Source organism: Eretmochelys imbricata, chromosome 7 (genome assembly GCF_965152235.1).
Source record: "Eretmochelys imbricata isolate rEreImb1 chromosome 7, rEreImb1.hap1, whole genome shotgun sequence".
NCBI classification, from domain to species: domain Eukaryota; kingdom Metazoa; phylum Chordata; order Testudines; family Cheloniidae; genus Eretmochelys; species Eretmochelys imbricata.
Genome location: NC_135578.1, coordinates 100,015,749 through 100,040,033, shown reverse-complemented (window position 1 = coordinate 100,040,033; position 24,285 = coordinate 100,015,749). Strand labels below are relative to the sequence as shown.

At 41.2% G+C, this 24,285-nt stretch overlaps 1 protein-coding gene across 5 annotated transcripts in view; it reads right to left on the bottom strand.

The window, feature by feature from the left end:
- C7H10orf143 (chromosome 7 C10orf143 homolog) overlaps positions 1-9,383 on the bottom strand; it is a 48,218-nt gene extending 38,835 nt beyond the window's left edge. For 4 of the 5 annotated variants that reach the window (XM_077822754.1, XM_077822752.1, XM_077822753.1 and 1 more), the window contains exons 1-3: positions 9,149-9,383; positions 1,489-1,653; positions 1,308-1,373 (exon numbers count right to left, since the gene is read on the bottom strand). In XM_077822754.1, the coding sequence (XP_077678880.1) occupies positions 1,308-1,373; positions 1,489-1,653; positions 9,149-9,226 (309 nt within the window). In that variant the 5' untranslated portion in view covers positions 9,227-9,383. The remainder of the gene's footprint in view (positions 1-1,307; positions 1,374-1,488; positions 1,654-9,148) is intronic. The other variant, XM_077822751.1, reaches the window with a different exon arrangement.
- Positions 9,384-24,285: the final 14,902 nt, after the last annotated feature.

Below are 24,285 nucleotides of genomic sequence, written 5' to 3'. Positions count from 1 at the left end.
CTTGAATAAAGACTGGGAGTGGATGGGTCATTACACAAAGTAAAAACTATTTCCCCTTCTAATTTTTTCCCCTAGTATTACTCACACCTTCTTGTTAACTGTTTGAAATAGGCCATCCTGATTATCACTACAAAAGTTTTTTTTTCTCCTGCTGATAATAGCCCACCTTAATTGATTAGTCTCATTTAAAGTTGGTACGGCAACACTCATTTTTTCATATTCTCTGTGTGTATATATATCTTCCGACTGTATTTTCCACTGCATGCATCCGATGAAGTGGGTTTTAGCCCACGAAAGCTTATGCCCAAATAAATTTTTTGTCTTTAAGGTGCCACAAGTACTCCTCGGTTTTTTTGCTGATACAGACTAACACGGCTACCACTCTGAAACTTGTTAGACAAAGCTATACTTTGCTAGAATTAAGTTTTATACACTAGAGAGCATGATGTTTTTGTTAGTAACCCTTTCATATCTCTTTCACTCTTGCTTGAAATCACTTAAACCTATGCTCTTTCTTAGTTTTACTACACACCATCTGTGTTTGGGTGATACGGTGGTTTTGGGTATAACTCCAGCTGACCTAACAAGCTGTTGCGCATACTGGTTCTTTGGAGGCAGCGAACTCAGTGTTACCTCTGCGAATATCCAGTAAGAGGGACCGGACACTGCAGGGGAAATGGTTTTGGGGAGACTTGAACTGCAAGGGTTTTGGGGGTCATCCTGCAAGGAGTAACTGGGCTGGCCAGGGGAGACCATGGTGCTGTGAGCATGTTGCAGGTATCAGGACTCTGAGCCAAAGCTGCATAGCACAGAGGCACCCAAGGTTACAGGGCAGGAGGTGACAGAATGCCTTACTGGCCTGTATGAACTCCCAAAGCATCACACCATCACTGGAATACTCAGCACAATATCTAAAAAAAAGTAAGCAGGTACCTATTAAAAATCTGAATAAAATGTTCAGGGACTCTACTCTTCTTAACTATCTTAATGAGAAATACTAGTGAAAAAGAGGAGATGAGGCATTATTTTTACTTAAAAATGCATTCAGTTACTTCAGTAAACTGCTTTTTAGAGTGAATTTGAAAAATATGCTTGCAATCTCTATATTTTCAACTTGATTGTGGAAACATATTAGTTTGTACTCTGCTAGCATACCTCGGAAAAGCTAAATCAATCTGCCTTTTTTATTTACATGCTTTATTCCTGAGAAATGTAACTGCGATTTTTATTAACTTTATGTTTTATGGATCTAATATTTAAGAACAAGTCTATCTTTTATGTCACAGTAAGAAGGTTAATATACTTACAGATTCTCCTGCAATACATCTTGGGCAAGGCTGGGCAGTACCTTTGCTTCCATGATTTTGAAAAATCTAACAAAAACATATACAAAACTCTCAAAAAAAGCAATTATTTGCAATTTTATTATAAAATGTATTTTAAACATGTTCTACTAATAAATAGTTATTGTTGGTGATGTAAACATACCATTGAATTTGGCTTTTCCTTAGGGGTCTGAGGAATAAATTGTTCTGTGGTACCTTTCTGTATAGAATCCAGCTCCATAGTCCAGTAATCCATAGCACATTCATTTAATTGGTGGCAAAAATCACTCTCATTTGGAATGGGCTCTAAACTCTTGCATACTCGTTTCTAAAAGAATAAAAAGCAATATGTACCTATAGTCATAAAGCAGAGTCCACTGCAATTAAAAAAAGAAAATCCTGAAAACCTGTAACAGATAAGAATCTTGAGTTCAATTCTCAAGTGTGCAAAATTTCCATAGCCCGATTATATTGAGGGGCTTTACAGAACAAGATGAGGATGGGTAAAAATTTCAAAAGCATCTAAGTCCCATTTTCAAACATGACTTAGACATTCCAGATCCTAAGTCCCATTGACTTTCATGCTTTATTCAGAATCTCTAAGTTACCTTTGAAAATAGGACTTAGGCTTCTAAATAACATAGCTTTGAAAATTTTCCCCAATATCTTTTTGAACCAACTTTGTTTTTAGGAATAGCAACATTTTAATACGTGGTATCATGGTACAATAATCTACATTTTCCTCTCCGTACCCCAGTGTTGATCAGTGTTACATATTGGCCCATTAGCATAGATTGCTTTGCAGATTCCAGTACTGTCTATTGACAGAGTCAATCTTCACAATGAATACCAAGTGAAATATTCTCTCTCTCCCAGTAGCATAAGAACTTCATAGGCAGGAGATGACTTGCCAGCAAACTAACCAGGCTCCTGAAGCATGGAAACTAAATTTAAAATTTGAATATATATAAAAAAATCCTGTTATGTAAAAATAAAATGGATCAATACGCCAGGAACCTCAGTGGAGAACAGTTGAAACAAGAACGCTACTGAGGAATAAAGCATATTTGTAAGGGAGGTAAATCAAAAAGTAAAATATGTATTGTACTAAGAAAGTGAATAATATAATAACATAGCCTGAGAAGGTCCTCTAAAGACAGGCTTTCCTCCACTGGGAAAACATCCTTTTCCCTTTGTTGTTGTAGAATTTGTCCTTTATTAAAGGCTATGGCATATCAGTACAGCAACGTAACTAACAAGATGTATGAAATGAAGGATAAAAGGAAAAAGTGATTTACTGCTATGCATTGTAAGAAATTTGGCTTATCAAAAATAAATTCAAGGTATTGTTTTTTGGGTTTAAGATACTTAGTATCAGTGAGGGAAATTTAGCATACAGAGTAGTTGGCTGACAAAATCTTATCATACTGATGCCAAAAGAACTTGAAGTTTCTAGAGAGGTTGGCTGCAAAGACTAAACTATACTGAAATTATATGAAAGCAGAGCATCATCTCAGGGAAGAAGAACAGTAAACCAATAAATCAATTCTGACTGTGGACAGAATCCAAATAATGCAAGATCTATTAAGTTTACAATTAATAAGGCCCAACAGGTCAGCTGTTCAGAAAGCCTAGTTTCCACTAGGCAAGATTACATCAGAATGACCCTTTATTTACCAGGAATGGTAAACTCAATCTAATGATCGCTTTATGCACTATATCCAATGTGGGTCCAGGGCTCAAGACAAGAAACACAAGGTCATATTCTATCCTAGGAAAGACAGAAAAGAACAGATCCTTCTACAGAGAAGATACACACCAACCTATCCTTTTAGGAGCAAAGTAGGTGTGAGTGTTTGGAGGAGAAAGAGGAAGGTTTCCAGATAAATCCCTCTTCCCCTTGAGTACTGGTGAAGTTGCCACAAGTTTATTTCCTAGCTTTGTAGAACGCACTGATCATGAAAGGGTGATACAGGCGGTGCAAGAACTAATATGAAAAATTAACTGAGCTAAATGCAATTGCAGATGGTTTTGAGAGACTGTCAACTGCTTTCTTATAATTTTAAATATATATATATACACACACACACGCAAACAGAAAGATGTATAACATCTTAGAAGCTTCAATGTCAAGTGCTTATTCCTATTTTCTTTTGTTCTCTCTTTGCCAAACATTTTTCTCCTGTATATACTAAGAACCACACTGGCAGTTTTGTTTTATCTTTTGTTTATAGTATATCTCAGCCTGTGTTCCAGCTGGATGACAGCAAGTATGTACAAAACAGGCTCCCAATGTGCAGTCTTAGAGAATGCTAAGCCCTTTGCTAACCTTCAAGTCAAAGTACCTGGAAATGAATACAAAGTTAATAAGGAACTTCTCAAAAATTAGAGGTCTATCTTAAGTCAAGCCCCTATAATATACAGGAAGAATTACCCAGATATGGAAAAGGGAACCATATAGATGAATAATGTAAAAAGGAGTGTGAGGGAGGCTCAGAAAAGACAAGAGGGAGAGAAGAGAGGACACAAGGAATCTTCCCCCTGCACAGGAACCTAGCAACTAGCTTTTTGCAGTTAGAGTACAAAGAATGAGGAAGTCTAGTATCCAAAGTGGTGCTAGCCTTTCCAGAGAGGACAACATTATGGCACTTTTACCCCATGCAGCAGAATGCCCACCATGCCCTTTGAAAGGATGTCAGTGTCCGAGTTTCCCCTGGGTACTGACTGCCACAAAAATGATGCCTCCAGAAGATCCTGCTCGAACCGTAGAGATGCACACTACACCCTTTGTTGGCAGCAATTTAATAGCCACAGTCAGGCCCAAAGATTCCATGTTAGAGGGAACCTAAAAGGGAAGAGTTTTGCTGTTTAAAAACAAAGTGTAGAGCTATGTACAGTGCTCTGCAAATTATAAAACAAGACCAGTTTCCCAGCATTAATAGTAGGGGTAATCTTAAGGCTTCTACTATTAGTTTAAGTCTAAAACAGAAACCAGGTTCCACTTCCTTGGCTCACAGAACACCTGTGATGCAGTCATGAGTGGCTACTAATTTGCTCCTTCAGAGGAAAATTCTCCTTTCGGATTGTGTCTAGTAATTTGCTTTCTAGATGCAAGGATCTCTCACAGGAAAGAGAGCAGAATATGCAAGTTGGGATCTGGCATGTGGATCTGAGAGGATAATTTTATCTCATCTCTGAAAAATGGTCTCTCTAACTTATTTGTTACCACACATGGACAAACTACAATGACTGAGCCAGGACAAGTCATTATCTGGCTGTGTAACCTCAAAAAGGAACAAAGAGAAGTCCTTTTTCTCTTATGCGTTCTACTCACTTATAGTCAGACAGGGCTTGAAAGCAAGAGTTCACTAACAGATTTTTTTTTCTTTCTTACCTGTAAATGGATTTCTCTGATGGACAAGGTTAGCCTCTAACTAGATGGGTTTTTGCTCATGTCACACTCGAACAGGCATCATCAACCAATGGAGTAAGAGCATATGAGCACCAACACAAGTTGTCTTGAGGCTCCTGTTAATTTCCCCGAAGTGAATGCCCTGGCACTCACTATAAAGAAAAATGCTTACAAGCTAGGAGGTGAGAGACACCTTCTTGGAATGAATTTGGTTAGAGAAATGAACTCACTCAAGCTTAAAACTTTTATCCTGAGAAAGCAACAATAAACTCCTAACAGACTCTCCTCGTGAGACATTTCAGAACTAGGCCAGTAGCAAGTGAATACTGTTAGTACTGCCAACTGGTAATAAGGCAGAATACCAACTAAAGTGCGGCTATTGAGCAACAAAGTTTTAGTGCTGAAAAGCACCAGTATAGACAGCACTTTATCACCAGGATAAAACTACCACCCCTCATTCAAGATGGCCTTTTTTTTTTTTTTTTTTTTTTAAATCGCTGGGAGAACTCTCCCCCCAGCAATAAAGCATCTACACTGTCTATGTCATAGTGCTGCCACAGGGGCAGTGCAGACATACCCTTAGAAGTAAAACGGTCTACAGACCGACCTTACCCACTCAGAAAATAACTATATGGGATACAACAATCTCTTTTAATACATACGGGACATCGCAAGCTGCAAAGCCAGAACAAATACTGAGGAAAGCTTTGTGAGTAGAAGCATGTGTGTCTGCCATGTAAGGGCTAATAATAGTATATACGTAGAACCACTTAATAGCACTCCATATCAGTTCTGTGCTGACCATGGGCAACATTGGCTGCAAAAGTATATCATCCTATGGACATTTTCAGAGAGTGTGAATCTAAATGGTCTGTGTGCCTGTTCAGTGTATGTTTTAGTGACTGGAAGGTTTCACACATCCAGATATTTTAGCACTGTGGAAGCAGCTGTTTTAATGTACATCATAGTCATATGTAGGTTAATACACTATGACTCTTGGCTTATGACAGATGTTAACCTGGGACTGGGGGATGTGTAGCCAGATCACATCTTGTCATTGGTTCCTATGCTGTTGGTTTAACAACTGCTTCTGTAACACATACGGGATGGTACATGGTTTGTGGGTGCAGCTGTGAATGATGGTTGAGTGGGGGATACAAGTCTGGCCAATACTTGTATCAATTGTTCTTCCCAGGGTCTTGATTCATAAAGAAGGAAAGCCTCAAAATGGTATGAGCACTTATGTGGGGACGTGTGCTAGTGAGGTAGCAGCTGGTAATTTAGAAGATGACTTCTGTTTTACAGCAGTGATACTCAGACTGAGGCTTGTGAGCTGCAAGTGGCTCTTTAATGTACCTCCTGTGGCTCTATGCAGCACGTGATATTAAAACACTGTGTGAGTTAATTATTAACCAATTGGGATGCTTTTACTATGTTATTAATCAATTGTAGCTGATAAAATAATGCTTGGTCAGTCATTTTGCTGTGAGAATAATTTTTATATATATATAAAATAACTAATTCACACTACTGTGGTCCTTTGGGTAACGCTGATTGCTAATTTGGCTCCTGAATTACTGAGGTCTGAGTGTTACTGTTCTACAGTATGCCCTGCTGCATTCCTCTGACTGTAGGGTGCTATGTATCTGCATCAACATGCTTTGTCTGCGTGTCAAACTATGTCCTTTTTCTTAACTGCTAAAGATTATTCTCTCATGTTTAGGCGGATGAGCAGTCATGGATCCTGACATTCATTTGCAATATAAATTAACCTAGCTAACTACTCCTAACTTTCACTACCAAAAGAAAGAGGAGAAGAACCATAGCATGTTCCTCCCACCATGAGAAGTGTTGTGGAAAACAATATTGCATGCTGGCTGCTTGGTAGTAATGCGCTACAGGTCTGCACAATTGTGTGTACTGCTCTAATACTAGTAGCATGCCTTCCCAGTGATACATGGGTGCTTGACATAACACATGGATTTCTAGTACAAGAGGCAATAATTGGTTATGATGTATCATTTCCATTGTGCAGTTGACTAGCATACTGTGAGAACTATGGGACCTAATTGCCCACACAGCCAGGGGAGTCACACATACCCAAGCCCCGTTGTCTTCATGGCTGACCTGTGTGCTGCCCTCCCATTCTACAGGGCTCAGATGGTTTATTTGCTGGATATTTATGAGCTAGTGTTATGGGCAACGTATGGGCTCTAGGCAGACGCTATGGGCCACTATTTTGATTCAACTGGTACAGTTTTCCCCGCTCAAGGCCCATGTCTTAGTTAATCAGTGTTAAGTGGTGCAATGTCTGCTTGGCTCAGTCAGTATTGCAGAGGGAGGGACGGCCAGTTCTTAACCAACATCTAGATATGGTGATTTATTGATAGCTTTTTACTTTTTTGGCTTCACCACAGAATGGTTATCAATGTTCATGTGTATGTATATCCCTTGGCAGAGTTGTGCGATACTGACTGCTGCCTGTGACTGCACACTTTGGGACATGAGCAGAGGTTCAGAACTCCTCCAAACAGCAATTATCAGTTTGTTAGTCCTGTTTCTTTACTTAATGACGATTTTCTCAGTGAGCCTATTAAGTTGCTGTTGGGCTTTGGGTCATAATGCCTTATATAATTTTTGCCTCCAGCTTAATTTTATGTTTGCTTCTGCACTGAATAGGTTCCACTAACCTGAAGTGGTGGATAGGTAGCCTGTATGTAATGGGAAAGGAGGAGGACAGAGGTCATGACAGATCTTACCAGTTTTCTTATTGAAAAGGTCAGCAAGATCTTGCATATATAGAGGAAAATATACTTTCTACTAATTAAAATAGTTAAGCACTGGAACAGGCCTCCCAGGGAGGTTGTGAAATCCTCATCACTTGGTGTTTGTCTGACCAAACTATCAGCGTACATGCAGTTCTCTTTCAATTTTAACAACTTTAATTTTGCTAACAATAAACAAATAAATCAATACTTCAGCTAGGGCTAAATTCTGCAAACACTTTCACATGTGCGTGAAAGCACTGGTGTGGAAGGTTATGCAGGGTTGGGCCTCTAGAGAGTTCAGTAATATTTCAGTACTAACGCTACGGGGCTAACAGCCAAAACTCCAGCCAAATAAACTCAAATTCCAAGAGTTAGTGGCATATAGCTCAGAAAGTTCACAACTCATTTTAACCTAAGACACTACATTTTTAATTGTTAGAAACTTTGTAGTTTACAAGAAACCTATCCAAAGCCTATTACATTTGGAGGAAAGCCTCAAATTAACTTTAATGGATCACTCAAACCATATAGTACTTTTACTTAAACAATGAAAAACTTCATTTACAACAAAATGAATGAGACTTTTCCATTTTTCCTCCTGAAAATGTCTTGAGAGCAAAATGCCCACAATCCTTAAATCTCTTTCTCATATCAGTATCTACTCAAGGTTAAGCAACAACTAACAATTAGAACATGACTGTATTATAAACACAAATATTCATTTAATTTCTAGAGGAGACACCCATTACTATACATGTACTATCACAAAAACTTTCGTTTTAGGGCTTTTCTGGAGTTAAGGACTCAGTCCTGCAGTTTTTACACAAACAAACTGCTTCTTGTAGATTTGGGCTCCAATCCTGCAAATATGCAGATGTGGAACTTTAGTCCCATGAAGCTATGTGAGTAAAGTTACAAGCACAAGCGTCTCTGGGACTAGAGCTGTAGCTATGAAATTTGCTTCAGCTAAGATTGCAAGAATTGGCACAACATACAGTTAATATTGGATATAGCAATTTAAGCTACATGAAGCGTCTTCAATAGGGCCATATCTCAGTGGCTCTCAAGGGCGAAATGTATGCAAAGGTCCAACACAAGGGACCAAAACTTGCAGGAAACTTAAAAGTCCATGGTGGACTAATCCCTTTAGCGTAAGTAACCTATTTCCATAGCAAAAAGAGGTCAATACCATTATCCACATTTTGCAGCTCGGGAAACTGAGTCAGGGTACGGGGGGAAGGGGGGAGTGATTTCCCCAAGGTGAAGCAGAAGGCTTATACAGCTGACATCACTATCTTTCCTCAATAAAAGTGACGGGGGCTTCAAACCTGCGTGGACGCCGAGCGAGCTCCCTGGAAAGGACAAGGAGCGGTAGCGCGCAGCACAACTCGGAGTAGTGTAAACAGAAGGGGGAAGCGCGGGGTTTGCAGTTGTTTTAGGAACTCACGGGGCCCTCGCGAGGAGCTAGCGGCTGCGAGCGCCGCTCGGGAACCTGCCGGGTGGCAGCAGAGCGCTCCGGGCCTGGCAACATGCCCGGGGAGCCAGGAGTCTTCCGCAGTCGCGCCGGGGCACGGACCACCCCGGCCCGCCGCCAGAAACCGCAGCGCCCCTTCCTCCCCCCTCCCTCCGCGGGCGGAACTTACGCGCTCCGGTTCTCCCGCGGGCTCGGGCGGGACCAGCGCCCCCCGCCGCCGCCGCGTGTGCAGCGCCAGCAGCTCCATGCGGCCCAGCGCCAGCCGCTGGTCTCCCTAGCTCGGCGCTCGGTCCGCAGCCAGTGCGCAGAATCCCGCTCGAAGCGCGCGGTCTACGCCCGGGCCGGCAGCGAGTCCCCCCGGGCCGGGCGGCTGGGCGGAAACAGGGCGGGTCGGCCCCGCCTCCTGGGCCAGGGGAACGTTGTGGTGCAGATTGAGCCCAGGCACAGGCCGTGCACAGACAAGCAGCCGGCCAAGCACAGGCTATGCACGTACACGGATGGACAAACACCACCCTGCACCCGCACAGCAGCTGCCCTTCTGGGCAGTACAGTGCCTGGTTTCCGGGGCAGGCTGTGCAAGCAAAACCATTATAATTGTTTCACTCAACCCCTCTCCAAAACATTTTCTTCTCGAAGTGCATTGCCGTTGCACGCACGCACACACCTTCGTTCGTGTGCCTGTGACCCACCAGCATCAGCTACATAAAAGTTACTTTTAAAGTAACCTGAGAAATACTTTCTCGCTTTGGCAAATTACACAAGAGTTGTCCAAGGCTGGATTTCTGTACGCATGTACCAGTGTAGCAACAGGCTGTTGAAGTATCACTGTCTACCAGCATTTTAACCACGATGTTGCTTGAACAGGCTCTCTGCAGAGGGGTGGTCACTACTGACCCTGCTGCTGTTGCGTCTGGTGGAGCTGCAACATGATTTGGGACTCACATTATTGTAATATTTTTTCCAGATATTGCCCTGTTTCCCTCCTCCAGTGTTAACCCACAACATGGAACCTCCTTTTCTCTTCCAGGCTGCCATGTGTATCCGACTGTCCCATCTGCACAGGAGGGATACAATCCACACCTGACAGGGGGTCCTTCCGCACTCTGATCAGGAGGTATGATGTAGCCTATTAACATTAATTCCCTCCTTACTGAGATTTCTTTAAAAAGAGGAATATTTAGGAATTTGCATTATGTAGTTAAAGCACAGCAAAAAAATTGGTGAATTACAAAAATAAAAATGATAAACCTTGGAGCTTGAGACAGAGAACAAAAGACTTTCTAGTAAAAAAAAAAATCACTGAAGACAGCCTACACTGTCTCCTAGGACTTTAACCTTCAGCTTATGCCTTTTATTTTATAACACACAAGGTTGTTACAGCAGGGTGTAACCTCTAAGCTTATGTTACTGTGAATGCAGCTTCTTATTTTATCCTAAATGGATTGAGATCTGTAGTTTTACTTTGCCAGGAGTTCAACTGCATGCATGTTTTACCAAGAATCATAGTTCTGATCTCGTGACATGTCATCTCCTACTGTATGTTTGTTTGTTTTTTATTCCTGAAAGGAGTTGATATAGTGTTGCTTTGAATTTAAGCACTTCAAACTGATCTGCTGAACCCTGAAACTAAAGTCTAATGGGAGTCTTACCATTGACTTAAATGGAAGCAGCATCAGGTCCATTTTTCTTTTATTTTCAAAATCATTGGTGTTCCTACAACTCAAAATGCTTTTGTTTCAGTGAGCCTTTTCACAATTGGTTTATAATGTAGGCCTGGCCTTTTAGACATTATTAAAATATAGAACAAGTAGAGGGATTTCATTTTTAAAAGTATATTTTAACGCACATATCAATATTAATACACATCTGCATTATGGCCTATATGATACAAAACAAGTGGCAAAATCCTTGGCAACAGCTCCATGTTCTTACATATAGTTATGTGTTTGCTTATAGTAATGAATTACAACGGACACAAATCAGCAAAAATGATCTACTTTGTTGCCTCATATACATGAAATCCAATTTGCTCCCATTGAAGTCAAAGGGAGTTTTGACATTGTCTTCAGCAATAGGAGGGTTGGGCACTGAAGTAGCCTACTGTACCATAACAGGTATTCCCAGTTAGGCCAATTAAGGAGCAGGACTACATCTGAGGCTATAAAGGGTCAGAGAGAGACACAATGAGAGGGGACTGGCTGGGAGAGAGAAAACTGCAGGCAGTAGCACAGGGGTGGGCAGAGTACGGCCTGTGGACTGCATCTGGTCCGTCAGACTCTTTAACACAGCCCTTGAGGTCCCGCTGTGCCGCGCGGCTCCCAGAAGCACCAGCATGTCTCACGGCCAATGGGAGATGCGGGAGCCATGCCTGCAGACAGAGCAGAGTGCAGAGCTGCCTGGAGCCTGCACCCCTGACCTCCTCCTGCACCCCAAACCCCTGCCCTAGCCATGATCCCCCTCCCGCCCTCTGAACCCCTCGGTCCCAGCCCAGAGCACCCTCCTGCCCCCCAAACCACTCATTCCCAGCCACACCCCAGAGCCTGCACCCCCAGCGAAAGCCCTCACCGCCCCACACACACCTCAACCCCCTGCACCAGCCCGGAGTCCTCTCCTGTCTGAAGCCTGCTTGAACCCCTCAGCCCCAGCCCAGAGCCTGCTCCCCAATACCCCAACCCTCAGAGCCTGCTCCCCCATACTCCCAGCCCGGAGGTTCCTCCCGGACCCTGAACCTCTCATTTCTGGCCCCAGCCTGGAATCCACACCTCCAGCCCAGAGCCCGAACCCCCTGCCACCCCAACCCCTGCCTCAGCCCAGAGCCCCCTCCTATACTCCAAACCCCTCTGCTCCACCTCCAGCCCCCTCCTCCACCCCAAGCCCCTCATCCCTGGCCCCACCTCAGAGCCCAAACCTCCAGCTGGAGCCCACACCCCAACTTTGTGAGAATTCATGGCCCGCAATACAATTTCCATACCCAGATGTGGCCCTCAGGCCAAAAAGTTTGCCCACCCCTACGGTAGCAGAACTGCCAAAGTCCCATGAGAGAGGAGGCAGTGAGAGCCCAAAATGTAAAGGGTGAGCTGAGGAACTGGTTTGTTCAAGTTTGGACAGTAAGTCTGCCTAAAAGAGACTGTGGGTATGGCAGCAAGTCCTTAGCAAGGTTGAGAGAAACCCTGTCTTGTGGCACACTTCCTCTCACAGGGGACTCTGGCAGTCTTGCACTTCTGCTTTCAGCAATTTACTAGCTTGCTCCCTCTTTCAGCCAATTCTCCCTCATTGGTGCTATGTCTCTACTAGAAATTCTACAGTGGCGTACACTTACAGTGATGGAAGGGAATCTTCTGTTGCTGTAATAAATCCACCTCTCCAAATGCTGGTAGCTAGAATTCTTCTGTCAACCTAGTGCTGTCTACACTGCAGCTTAGATCAGCTTAACTCTGTCTCTAAGAGTGACATAGCTAAGTTTCAGGTGTAGAGCAGCTCTTTCTCTCTCTCTCTCTGACCTTTTATAGCCCCAGGTACAGCCTTCCCCCTTAACTGGCCCAACTGGGAGCACTTGTTCTGACACAGGTTGCTGGATCTACTTCAGTTTCAGGAGCCAGCCACCCTGTGACAGGCCTAGTGTGATCATTTTTTTTATTTGTAACAAAAAACTATAAGTATATATGTGCTTTAATTTAACCTAACATTAAGAGCCTTCCTTAACCCAGTACAAGTAAGGGAATTAAAGGCTGAACCTGAAATTTCATTGCATGGTCTTCAAATACTGTGTGATCTTATATACTATACCATAAATTCTGCAGTAGCTTGGAACAATACATTGAATTAAGGATGGAGTTTCAGGCTTCACTTTGAATTTTCTCGCTTTTGAAGGTGTTAAGTCAAACTGGAAATGTTATTTGAAAAGGTTGTGTGTGTGTGGTTTAATGTACACGGTGGTCTAATTTCTGTGCCTTCAAGCTCTGGTAATGCTGTAACATAAAAAAAACAAAATCCATGTGGAAGTATAACTGATGCTGCATTAGTCTGTGGGTTGAAAATAGAAAGGATTATAAATGATTCACTAGGTGTAGAAAATAAGGTAAGAAGACTTATTGGGGGAAAAAAGTAAAAAGGTTTGTTCTGTTTATGCACAGCCTGAAGAAGGCACCATAAAAGATATATGACCATCCACCTTGTTTTTATTTGTAAAGTGTATTTTATTAGCTTATTTTTATCACTAGCAGTAAATGTTTAGTTATCTAATTACGAGACCAAGGTTGTTTCAATCATTAAACAAAACTAAGTCTATAATTACCTGTATTCTAAAGCTAGGAGTAAACTCCAACTTCCACATAACGTTAATGGAAAGATTATTGTAAAATTATACATGTTAATGGTGAGATAAAACAGCAAAGCAAGGGAGTAAAGTCCAGCTTTCTATTGTGCTTCTGTGTAATTACAGAACACATTACTGAATAGGAAGGAAAATGTTTAGTCTGCTTCCTATTTTTTGAGAACAATTTTACCTATCTCCAGTAGGGACATATTTAAATAGGATGTGTATCCCAGGTGGTACAAAACTGAGCACTAAGGGAAATGACCACAATTTTCAAACCTGGAGGCCTCAAGCCAGGCGTCTAAACCCATATTTAGGCATACAAATAAACCATTTGGCATTTAGAGGTTTTAAACACCCACAGTTCACTTCCCTTTTTTTGTTGCATGTTAAGTACGTGCTGTCACCCGTCATCTTGATATGAGGTGCTATGTAGCTGCCTGACTCTGATCAATAGTATTATGTGGCTAGAGTCCTCGTGTGTTTTTCAACACAAGGGTTTCACTGACAATCTGAGGGATGCTGCAGTAGTTATTCCTATAACTGGTTTTTGAGTATTTTTGTGCATTTCAGCCTTTTCCATGCTTTTTGATGCACAAGGAGCACTTATGACCCACAGGCAGCTATATAATTTTTATTAAAAGATAAAAAGTCATCCAACTGTACAACCAGTTTTTTATTTGTTTGTTTTTTAAATGCACTGGTGTGTGGGAGTACCCAAGAACCCTCCTCAAAAGCCCTTGAATTGTGGTAACCTTCTTCCTACTCTGAAGTGTTATGGTTGTGACCACTTTCAAAGTATGTCATAGAATCATAGAATATCAGTGTTGGAAGGGACCTCAGGAGCAGGACCAATCCCCAACTAAATTATCCCAGCCAGGGCTTTGTCAAGCTGACCTTAAAAACCTCTAAGGAAGGTTTACCTCCCTAGGTAACTTCACCACTCTCCTAGTGAAAAAGTTTTTCCTAATATCTAAACTAAACCTCCCCCACTGCAACTTGAGGCCATTACTCCTTGTTCTGTCATCTGGTACCACCGCATCCCTTTGGGTGTTGTGCTTCATGGGCAGATTGGCTCATGTGGGCTCCACCCTCAGCAGTAAGTCATGTAAGGTTAGCTTTCCTCTGAAAGGCACAAAGAGAATGTTTTCATTCTTCTGAGAATCTACTGAAACCATCTGCTGCCTTAGTGTGGATATCATCACCTGAGGTTCATTTATACACAACAGAATTGTCTGCTGGGGATGCAGATCATTTGGTGGATGGAGAACAAGAACAGCTAGAATGTCCTCCTTCTATTTCTACTCATGTTAATATGAGATCTTCTTTGATCTCGCCACTATGACTTCGGAAGCTTTTAAGACCTTCCAAGAAGGGTGGTGGAAAATCTGGATATCCAATTTTTGGTAGTTCAGGAAAAGATCCATCAGTTGATAGCCTATTGATAATTAATCATTGCAACAATTTACTCAGTGTCGTGGTGAATTTTCCACCACTGAGAAGTTTTAAATCAAGACTGGATGTCCATTCTGGCTTTAGAATCTATGAATCTATATCCTAGAGCTACATAAGAAAGAGAGTAAGTGAATGTCTCCTGCAGCTGGCAAGGGATATTGGCTCACTCTTGCATCCACACTAGTCTGATAAATAGATCAGATTCTTCAATATGGGTTAAAGCATTTTTATGAGCACTCCTCCAAAATCACTCATTGTGTTACTTTTTAGCAAGAGGATCAGAAGCTGGGAGAGCTTCAACATCTATGCCACAAGAAAAGGAAGCAAAGAGTATGGATGCTTTCAGAAGCATATATTCATAAACAACTATACAACTGTATTGCAAATTTTCAGGTGTTGTTGGTGAAATATTACTTCTGTTTGTAGACAAGCTTCTCCTATCATTGTAGCACCTTCTAGAGATGGAGAGAGAGAATATCAAAGCCTTAGTTTCTGAATGGGAAAATATACTTCATAGTGGTGTATTTCACTCATGACATTGAGGTCAACTCAGTTGTAATAGTTACAATGCACTCTTAATTTTGACTGAAGAACTCCACCCTGTCTTTTGAGGTCAAGGCTAAAACAGAGGACATGGGTATTTGAACGCCCAAACCTGTTCATTGTTGTCAAGGTTCCTTCCCCACTCTGAACTCTAGGGTACAGATGTGGGGACCTGCATGAAAACCTCCTAAGCTTACTTTCACCAGCTTAGGTTAAAACTTCCCCAAGGTACAAATTAATTTTATCCTTTGCCCCTGGATCCACTGCCACCACCAAACTTTATCTGGGTTTACTGGAAAACGTAGTTTGGACACGTCTTTCCCCCCAAAATCCTCCCAACCTTTGCATCCCACTTCCTGGGGAAGGTTTGGTAAAAATCCTCACCAATTTGCATAGGTGACCACAGACCCAAACCCTTGGATCTTAGAACAATGAAAAAACATTCAGTTTTCTTACAAGAAGACTTTTAATAGAAGTAAAGGAATCACCTCTGTAAAATCAGGATGGTAGATACCTTACAGGGTAATTAGATTCAAAACATAGAGAATCCCTCTAGGCAAAACCTTAAGTTACAAAAAAGACACACAGACAGGAATAGTCATTCTATTCAGCACAGTTCTTTTCTCAGCCATTTAAAGAAATCATAATCTAACACATACCTAGCTAGATTACTTACTAAAGTTCTAAGACTCCATTCCTGTGCTATCCCCGGCAAAAGCAGCATACAGACAGACACAGACCCTTTGTTTCTCTCCCTCCTCCCAGCTTTTGAAAGTATCTTGTCTCCTCATTAGTCATTTTGATCAGGTGCCAGAGAGGTGACCTTTAGCTTCTTAACCTTTTTTCAGGTGAGAGGATTTTTCCTGTGGCCAGGAGGGATTTTAAAGGGGTTTACCCTTCCCTTTATATTTATGACAACTGTCAAAATAGAAGACACTCTTGAGATAACGGACATGTGCTCCTCCTTTCAGTCCTTGAGCCTTTTGCATACCATCTTGAAGAGGAAATCCACTCCATTCGGGTGTAACAGAGGTAGTCCTTTTCCCAGCAATGCAGAGGTCTGGATCAACAGCTTCTTAAGAAACAGCCTTTCTCCAAACAGAAGGGCAATCATGGAAAAGTCAAAGCCCTCATCTTTCGCTTTATCCAGAGCATCTTCTAATGAGTAGTAAATTTGATGTAATATCAGTGAGCCTCTCTGTAAATCTAGAGGATGTCCACTCCTCCATATTGTCATATGGAAATAGTCTCTATGGCATGGAGTAGAGTTGCTTTTTGACAAATAAGACCTACAAAATATTCACAAAGAATATGTTCTTTAATTCCATTCCTTGATGCCATTTCCCTTCTTTTTCAGGGATTCTTCTCATGAGGAATTGCTAATGGATGAAGTAGTTTCTTTCTTCAATTACACACTCCATAAGAAATCCCTCAGTAACACAGAGGCTTTATTTTCTTATTTATCATTCCAAAGAAATAAGCCAGACATCATTCCACAATGGAATTAAGAAAACAGAAGAAGGTACATGAAAAGCTTCAAGTTCTATATGTTAAACTGATAAGAACTGATTTAATAATTTTATTAAGATAATGTTGAAATAAAAAACGGTACAGAATTCAAGCATAGAAGTTTCTGGTTGTCGGGGAATAAGGTACAGATTATCAAGGGGTGCGAAATTCGGTTTAGGAGCTGGTGGAGTAAGGATTACATAATAATCTGCTGGAGTAAGGATTACATAATAATCTGCAATCTCCCCGACAGGGGGTAATAGTTTAACCGGTCAGAGTACAGACATTGAGATATGGGGGTAAGTTACCATATAACGGCTATGTTCAGGTGCAGAGTATAGTGAGAGCAAGCTCCTATTCCATTTCCCTGATACTACACTTGATCTTAGCCAAAAGGCCATGGCAACTTTAGTTTGTTTTATCCCATCCCTAAGTCCACAAGATTGGTTTGTGGGTCTCAGTTTAAAGGTGCTTTTTTCCATATTTCTTTCAGACCAAGCCATTGAAAAATACTTAGCTTACAAATTGTAGAGAGTGGCTTAAACAATAACTATTTGAAAATATTCAATCAATAGTAATTTCTTGTCATGCATGGATATTCTACTAGACAAAAAGAAGTTTATTTTGCAAAGGGGTTGTGATAAGAATTGAATCTTTTTGTAGTACAGCAGAAAGTTTCAGAAACTACCTGCAGTTTTTATGCATCAACCACAGAGGATGTTAGTGCTGTAAAATGAATAACACAGTATTAATTGCCTACTACTGAGAGGATTGTTTGCCTCAAATATAAATGGAAACTCTGCAGTTGTAAGATTTAAAGTGTTCAGTAGCAAATGTAGAGGATATATAACTTATAAACAATTTAAATATTGATAGATGTGAACATGGTACAGTACATCATAGGAACAAAGAAGTTAGAAATGGAAGAGATCCATTAAATCATTAAGTCCATACCCCTGCAAGTATATTATGTAGTCCTTTCAACAGAGGACATGTTGTGTATTTAACCAAAACAAGTACTCTTTCCCCCTCAATCAGTATTTAAAGCTTATGCTGCATAATGACAGAAATAACAAGGACATGTGATAATGATACTAGCCAGCCGCTCAGGTGCCATTAGGGAATAATGCACCAGTAAAGCTCAGAGTTACAATATCCCATGTATAACAAAAAAAAATCTATATTTTTATATCAGTGCCCCTTACTAGCATGAATGACTATTTCATATCTGTGTATAGACTTTTCTTTTTTTATTCCATTAAACAGATGTTAATTTCCTTTGATAGAAAAAGAACAAGGCAGATATTTTGGTCAGTCTCAGGCAGGCACTAATTCTAAATAATGCTTCTAATAAAGTAAAATTCCAACAAAGGGATATAGATTTACATCAGTCTTCAGAGGTTGCTGATGCCACCTACAGACTATCAGCTATTTCTACAGCTTCTAAACTCATACAGAGACCTTTGTCTCGGAGACCTATTCTGACACTGACTCAGAGGACTGTGCTCTTTTTGCCTTTTAAAAAAAAATACGCTGTATTCAAAAAGCATTTGCTTTGTCACATTTGGATGTTTTGTGCACTTCCGAGGAACTGAAGGATTTACAACAGTGTTTTGGATTTAAAGAAGTGGCCTGATGAATTTGTCACATGAGATATGTTTTAACGTAAGTTTAACCTCTGTCTTCATTAAGCACTGCTCTGTCTCTGATCTTTGTATCACCATGTTCCCTATCTCTGGCAACTCACATAATTTTCTTCATCATTACACACTAGTTTCCTGGTCCACATCCCTCACCTAACATTTCCATAGCCTCCAATCCATCGATGTTGATGACTTCTCTGCCTCCTCTTTCCAAAAGTATTCTCCCTCTCCTTCATTGGTTCAGTCAATTGAATTCCTGTTCTTTAATCTCTCCACTACCCTTAACTCCTTCCACCACAAAATCTGTTGCAATAACCCACAACATCCGTTTCCTCGACTGCATTGCTGAGTGCTTGTGGAGAAACGCCCATGATCATGTGGACTTCCTCGATTTACAAATTTGTTCTCTCTTCGTTTAGAGCTTGATACCACTGACAAGAGTGGGCTTTGGATCAGGACCTTAGTTTTGCCATTTTCTTGGTCAAGCAGCACTACTTTTGAAAACCTCATGAATCCTATACCCACAATCTCAGGACCTGTTTGCCACCTTAGACTTCCTCCTATAATTCTTCCCTCCTGTGTTGCACAGAACCATAAAGATGTAGGCCTGGACAGGACTTTGAGAGGTCATCTAGTCCATCCCAGTGTGCTGAGGGAGGATCCAATACACCTAGACAATCCCTGACAGTTGTTTGTCTCACCCGTTAAAAAAAACCTCCAGTGATGGGGATTCCACAACCCACTTTGGAAGACTATTCCAGTGCTTAGCTATCCTTATAGTTAGAAAGTATATTTTCCACTACATGTGCAAGATCTTGCTAACCTTTTCAGTGTGATTGACCAGATCTGTCCTGACCTCTATCCTCCTCCTCTCCCATTATACTTTGTTATATAATGCCTTTCTTATTAAGAATCATTGAGGTAGCCACTCAAGGAGAAACTATAGAAATAGTGGATGCAATGCAGGTAACCACCCAGAGTGTTGTTAGAAGGTATTGTGAGGTTTATGGCCCAGTCTCATTTTTGGAGGCAGAGGGCCCCAATGGAAGAGCCTGGAACTAATGGGGTATTCTAGGTTCCAAGCACAGCGGCCGGAGACTGGAAGAATGCAGTTGGAGTGAGCAAACAGAAGGAGTCTCTGTGGGTCTCTGGAGAGAAAAGGCAAAAAGGTAGATGTTTCTTAGGAGAAGGGCTGGAGTGCCTTATCTTGGATTTCTGCAGAAGAGGACTGTCTGTATGCAGTTTGTTCCTGATGCTGTTCAAGGAAACAGGACTGGTGTACATTTTTGTAAAAAATAAATAAATTGCACGAAGCAAATACCTTGAGTACATCTCACAGATATCCCATACAAATGGAAACCATCCTGTAAAGCTCTGAATTTTGGTTACCACTCAGCCAAAGGGGCAACAACCGTTTCCTTCTCTTCACTTACTAATTTTGAAGTTTCTTACCTGCTCTCCTCTGATCTATCAATCTGTCTCAGTTACCCTATTTCCTGTTGACTCATGATCTCCCTTGCACTTACTCTTACTCCCTCCTTCAACTTTTCCTTAACCTCTCTCTTCTGGCTCTTTGCCCTCACAATACAAGCACGATCTGTTCTCTCCCAACCTCAAAAAACCACCAATGATCCCTCTTGCCTGTTCAGCCACTCAGTTCTTTACTTCCCTCATCTCTAAACTTGTCAAATATTCCACCTACAACTATTTATTTGAGTTCTTCTTTTCTATTCACATCTCTGATCCCCTCCAGTCTGGCTTCTACCCTCTCCACTCCACTAAAACTGTTGTCATCAGGACGGCTAACAACTGCAGCATGGCTAAACCTCAGAACCTCTATTCTCATCCTTTTTGATTTCGCCACTGCTTTTGACATTGTCACTCATATTTTCCTCCTTTGTGTATTCACCTCCCTTTCTCGTTCTTGTCGTTGATGACTTTGTCCTCTCCTAGTTTTCTTATACTTCTCTGATCATTCCTTCAGCACCTTCTTCTTTGGTGGGTTCTCCTACTCAGCTGTCCCACTTTCCAGGGTGGTCTCATAGGGATCCATCCTTGGTCCACTCCTCTTATCTCTCTCCACATCCTTTCCCACTTATCCACTCATCTACCCAATCCACCCATGGCTTCAGTTGCCAATTTTATGCCATTGACTTACAGAACTACTCTGCTTCTGGTTTGTCTCCTTCCACCCAACCCTACCTCTTCACTTGTCTCTCTGACATCTCATCCTGTATGCTTTGTCAGGAACTTCAACTTAATGGGTGAAATCCTGACCTCCGTAAAGTCAGTGGGAATTGACTCCCCATTCCTATTGACATTAATGGGGTCAGGATTTCATCTGGTATGTCTAAAGCTGAAATCCTGCCTTCTCTTCCAGAATCTTCCCACTCTTCTCTTTTTCTGTCAATGTGCACTGCAAGACCATTTCCCAAGTCACTGAAGCCCATGCTTCTACCGACAACCAAATATTCTCTTTGATACTTCCCTTTCTCTCACCTTGAACGTCCAGGCTGTGTCAAAATATGGCCTTCCTCCGTAGCATCTGTCAACAAAGATTTCTTCACTCTGCTGTCATCTCCGTTTTGACTATTGCCACTGTCTTCTCCCTGGCACCCTCTGACATCCACGTGGACTCGGACCCCAGTCCATTTATAGTGTGCCTTCTATGATTACCCTCTTTGCCCATCATCCCCATCATGTCACGAACCTCTCCCATCAGCACCATCTCTCCTTTTCCTCCTCCTCAAGTTCATTCCCCAGCACACTGGGGGAGTGCCCCCTGCTATCAACCTCTGTGTACCATTCTGTGTACTGTTCCTGACCCCGGAGTCGCTGTGGAGAGGGGGCAGGACCATGGTCTCACCCTTTTCCTACCCATCTCTGCCCCTTTTGGGGTATCAAGTTTCTTTGGGAAGTAATGAGAGAGCAGCCCATGGACTCCCCTAACTGCAGTTCTACCTTGAGGATCTTGCAAGAGGGGAAGGCTCCTTACATGCTCATCACCCCCCCCCCCCGCCCCGTGTATCATATAAGGTCAAGACCCTAAGTCAAGGAAATAAAGTTGCCAATAAAAGTCAGCATTTTTTTATAAAGAAGTACTTGTTTGTCTTTGAAAGTGTGTACTCTTTTCACCCTGTGGAAGGTGATTATTATTTTGTAATAAGCATGATCAAGGTTTGTACAGTTAGGTAGTCTCACTAGTTCAGAAAATCAAGATGTCTTTTGTGTGTGTTTGAAAACATTAACAAAAATACTGTTTTTAATAGGTTTGTATAAATGAGTTCCCAGATTAATGCTTAATAAACGGTGTTTTGGAGTAAGACAGTGAATATGTTCCTATTAGTGCTTCATATAATTTACCAGAATTGGAACAGGAAGTAACATGATAGAATTAAAAAAAAAGTGGAGTTACATAGGAGACCTTCTTACATCTATATAGTTTAATTTTACATATTTTATCATACAAGTACTGAGAAGTAATATTTCTGTGCACAATATAACGTATCTGCCTTGAGTTATTGTTAACCATAACATTATGAATTTCTCCCCGGATTTTTATTTCTTCTCCTTTGTGAACTGGAATTACGTATTACCTCTGTTCATTGTGATGTCTTTGTCTGAGGTTGTGTCAGGGAAGTGGTTTCAAGACCTAACAGCCAAAAGAAATACATCATATTTACCTGCTCCACATAAAAATGATTCCTTGCTGTGTATAAAACTAGGATTCTGTCTAATTGTGTTAATTTTTAATGGGGAATTCCTAGCTTGAATATAATAAAATAAAACCTGTGTCTGTCAGGAATATGTTTCAGTGCTTCAAAGGGCACTATAATATTATTAATAGTAAATGTTTGCAATAACAATTCTTTGTAGACTGAGTTATTCATGCTCAGAGAAAAATTAGTAATACAGTCCAGAGTAACTACCCATTTTAAGAGATTTTGCATCTTTAATTTTTTTTATCTCTGAGTTTGATACTGACTCTGTAATTGGGTTGTGTGTGACTTGAGGGGAGTAGTAGATCAGCTGGGAACGATGGGAGGTTTGCCAGATTAATTTGGCCTGCTGCCTGTTGTTCAATCTGGAGCCATTGAAGTCCTGGGTTTCCCTGGGATCGTGCTGCCAAAGACTCCATATGGGATGCCCAGAAATATAGCCTAAGTTAGGGAGATTTAGTTCTCCGATGTCTCAATGGGCCTATACATTTTTAACAGCAATTCTTGTTTTTTGCCTACCAAATGAACCTTGAAAAGGTCTTGTGAAGCTTATTAAAGAATGAGGTTTTAAATTCTCTGAAACAGTTGTGGTAGACATAGGAGATTAGAGAGGATATTTATTCTGAGAAGCAACAGCCTTCCTATAACTGTTATGGGGAGAGTCATTCCTAAAATTTAATAGCATGGGATTAATTTTCAGTTTTGAATTAGGTTTAAGATCACTTTAGCCCTCAAATATTTATTCCATCTTGGGGGGATTTAAATTGGACCACTATTTCAGGTTGAAATCTTCTACAGATTTGTTTAAATTCAGTATGTAAACTGAATACTAGCCAAATGATAGTTGTAGTTGGGAATGAGGGACTTGATTGTATAGTAAACACGAAGAGTTCATTGGACTAAATGCCATTTTATAATCTCACTGCTAACTCATATTCATTTCCAGTAATTTGAAACATGTCATAGTTTCCACAAATGGCCCAATTACTAGATAAAATAGTCTTTGTCAGGTTCCATTTGATTAAAAGGGAGAGACATATATTACTGTTAATAAACAGATTTATTTGTTTGGTCTTATAAAGGCCTTAATTGTGTCCCAGGCCACTCTACACAGTCAAATACCTTTTCTCCCCTTTAAAAAAATCCATAAAAGAGCTGAAGTCCTGATAGGTGAGTGCCGATGAGCCCTCTGATGTAGGGGAAAGGTGCTTGAGTAAGTGTGTACATCAATGTTCCTTATAATGTTTTTTCCCCCATGAAACCTCATGTCCCTCCCACCATCTTTTCTCCCCATTTAAAAATAGCACACACCCCACGTGTAATTTTAGAAAACAAACATATTGAGTTTTTGTTGCTTTACAGATCTAATGCTACAAAATAAAATATTAGGGAATAAATTAAAAAAGAGTGGTATGGTGATCTGATTACACAATCCACATCAGACTAGTGTCCTGTGCTTGGGCAGAGGTAGAACAAACAGCAGCAGAGTCAGCATCTGTTATTCACTTACTCGGCTTGCTGGGCTTGGCAAGGGCATGTGGAGTTCTTTGTTTATCTGAATAGAGATGTCCATTTTATCCTGTTGACAGATCTCAATGAAACTTTAATAGAGATTCTCTGCAGTCCTCTCCTGAAGATTTCTAGGGATGGCAGCCTTGTTTGTTTCACTGCAATTGGAGATTTCCCAGACCACTTTACGATGAGTTTGCCTGGCACCATGTCAGTAAACAAGTTAGCAGTATATGGCCACAGGTGGCTTTGGGACACCAGTAGCAGCTGGGTCCTCTGTGACTTTGTCACCCCCAGGAGTGAGATATCATCAAAATCACCATTGCCTGTGAAAACAATGCCAGTATTCATTACACTTTCTTTATGCCCATACGCAGGGAGGGGCACCCAATGTTTATAGCTTTCATGGAACAGAACAACTCCATTCCTCCCCACTAGGCTATACTCACCATAGTTTGAGCTGCAGAGTGGTGCTGTAATGAGGTGCTCAAAAGCTAAAGCATCAATAAGCATTTCCTATGTATGGGAATAATGTTTGGGGGTTTTGAGACCTAACTTTCCTTGATTGTTGTGATTGTAAATCTAATGGTGCATCTGTACATTTTAATCAGCA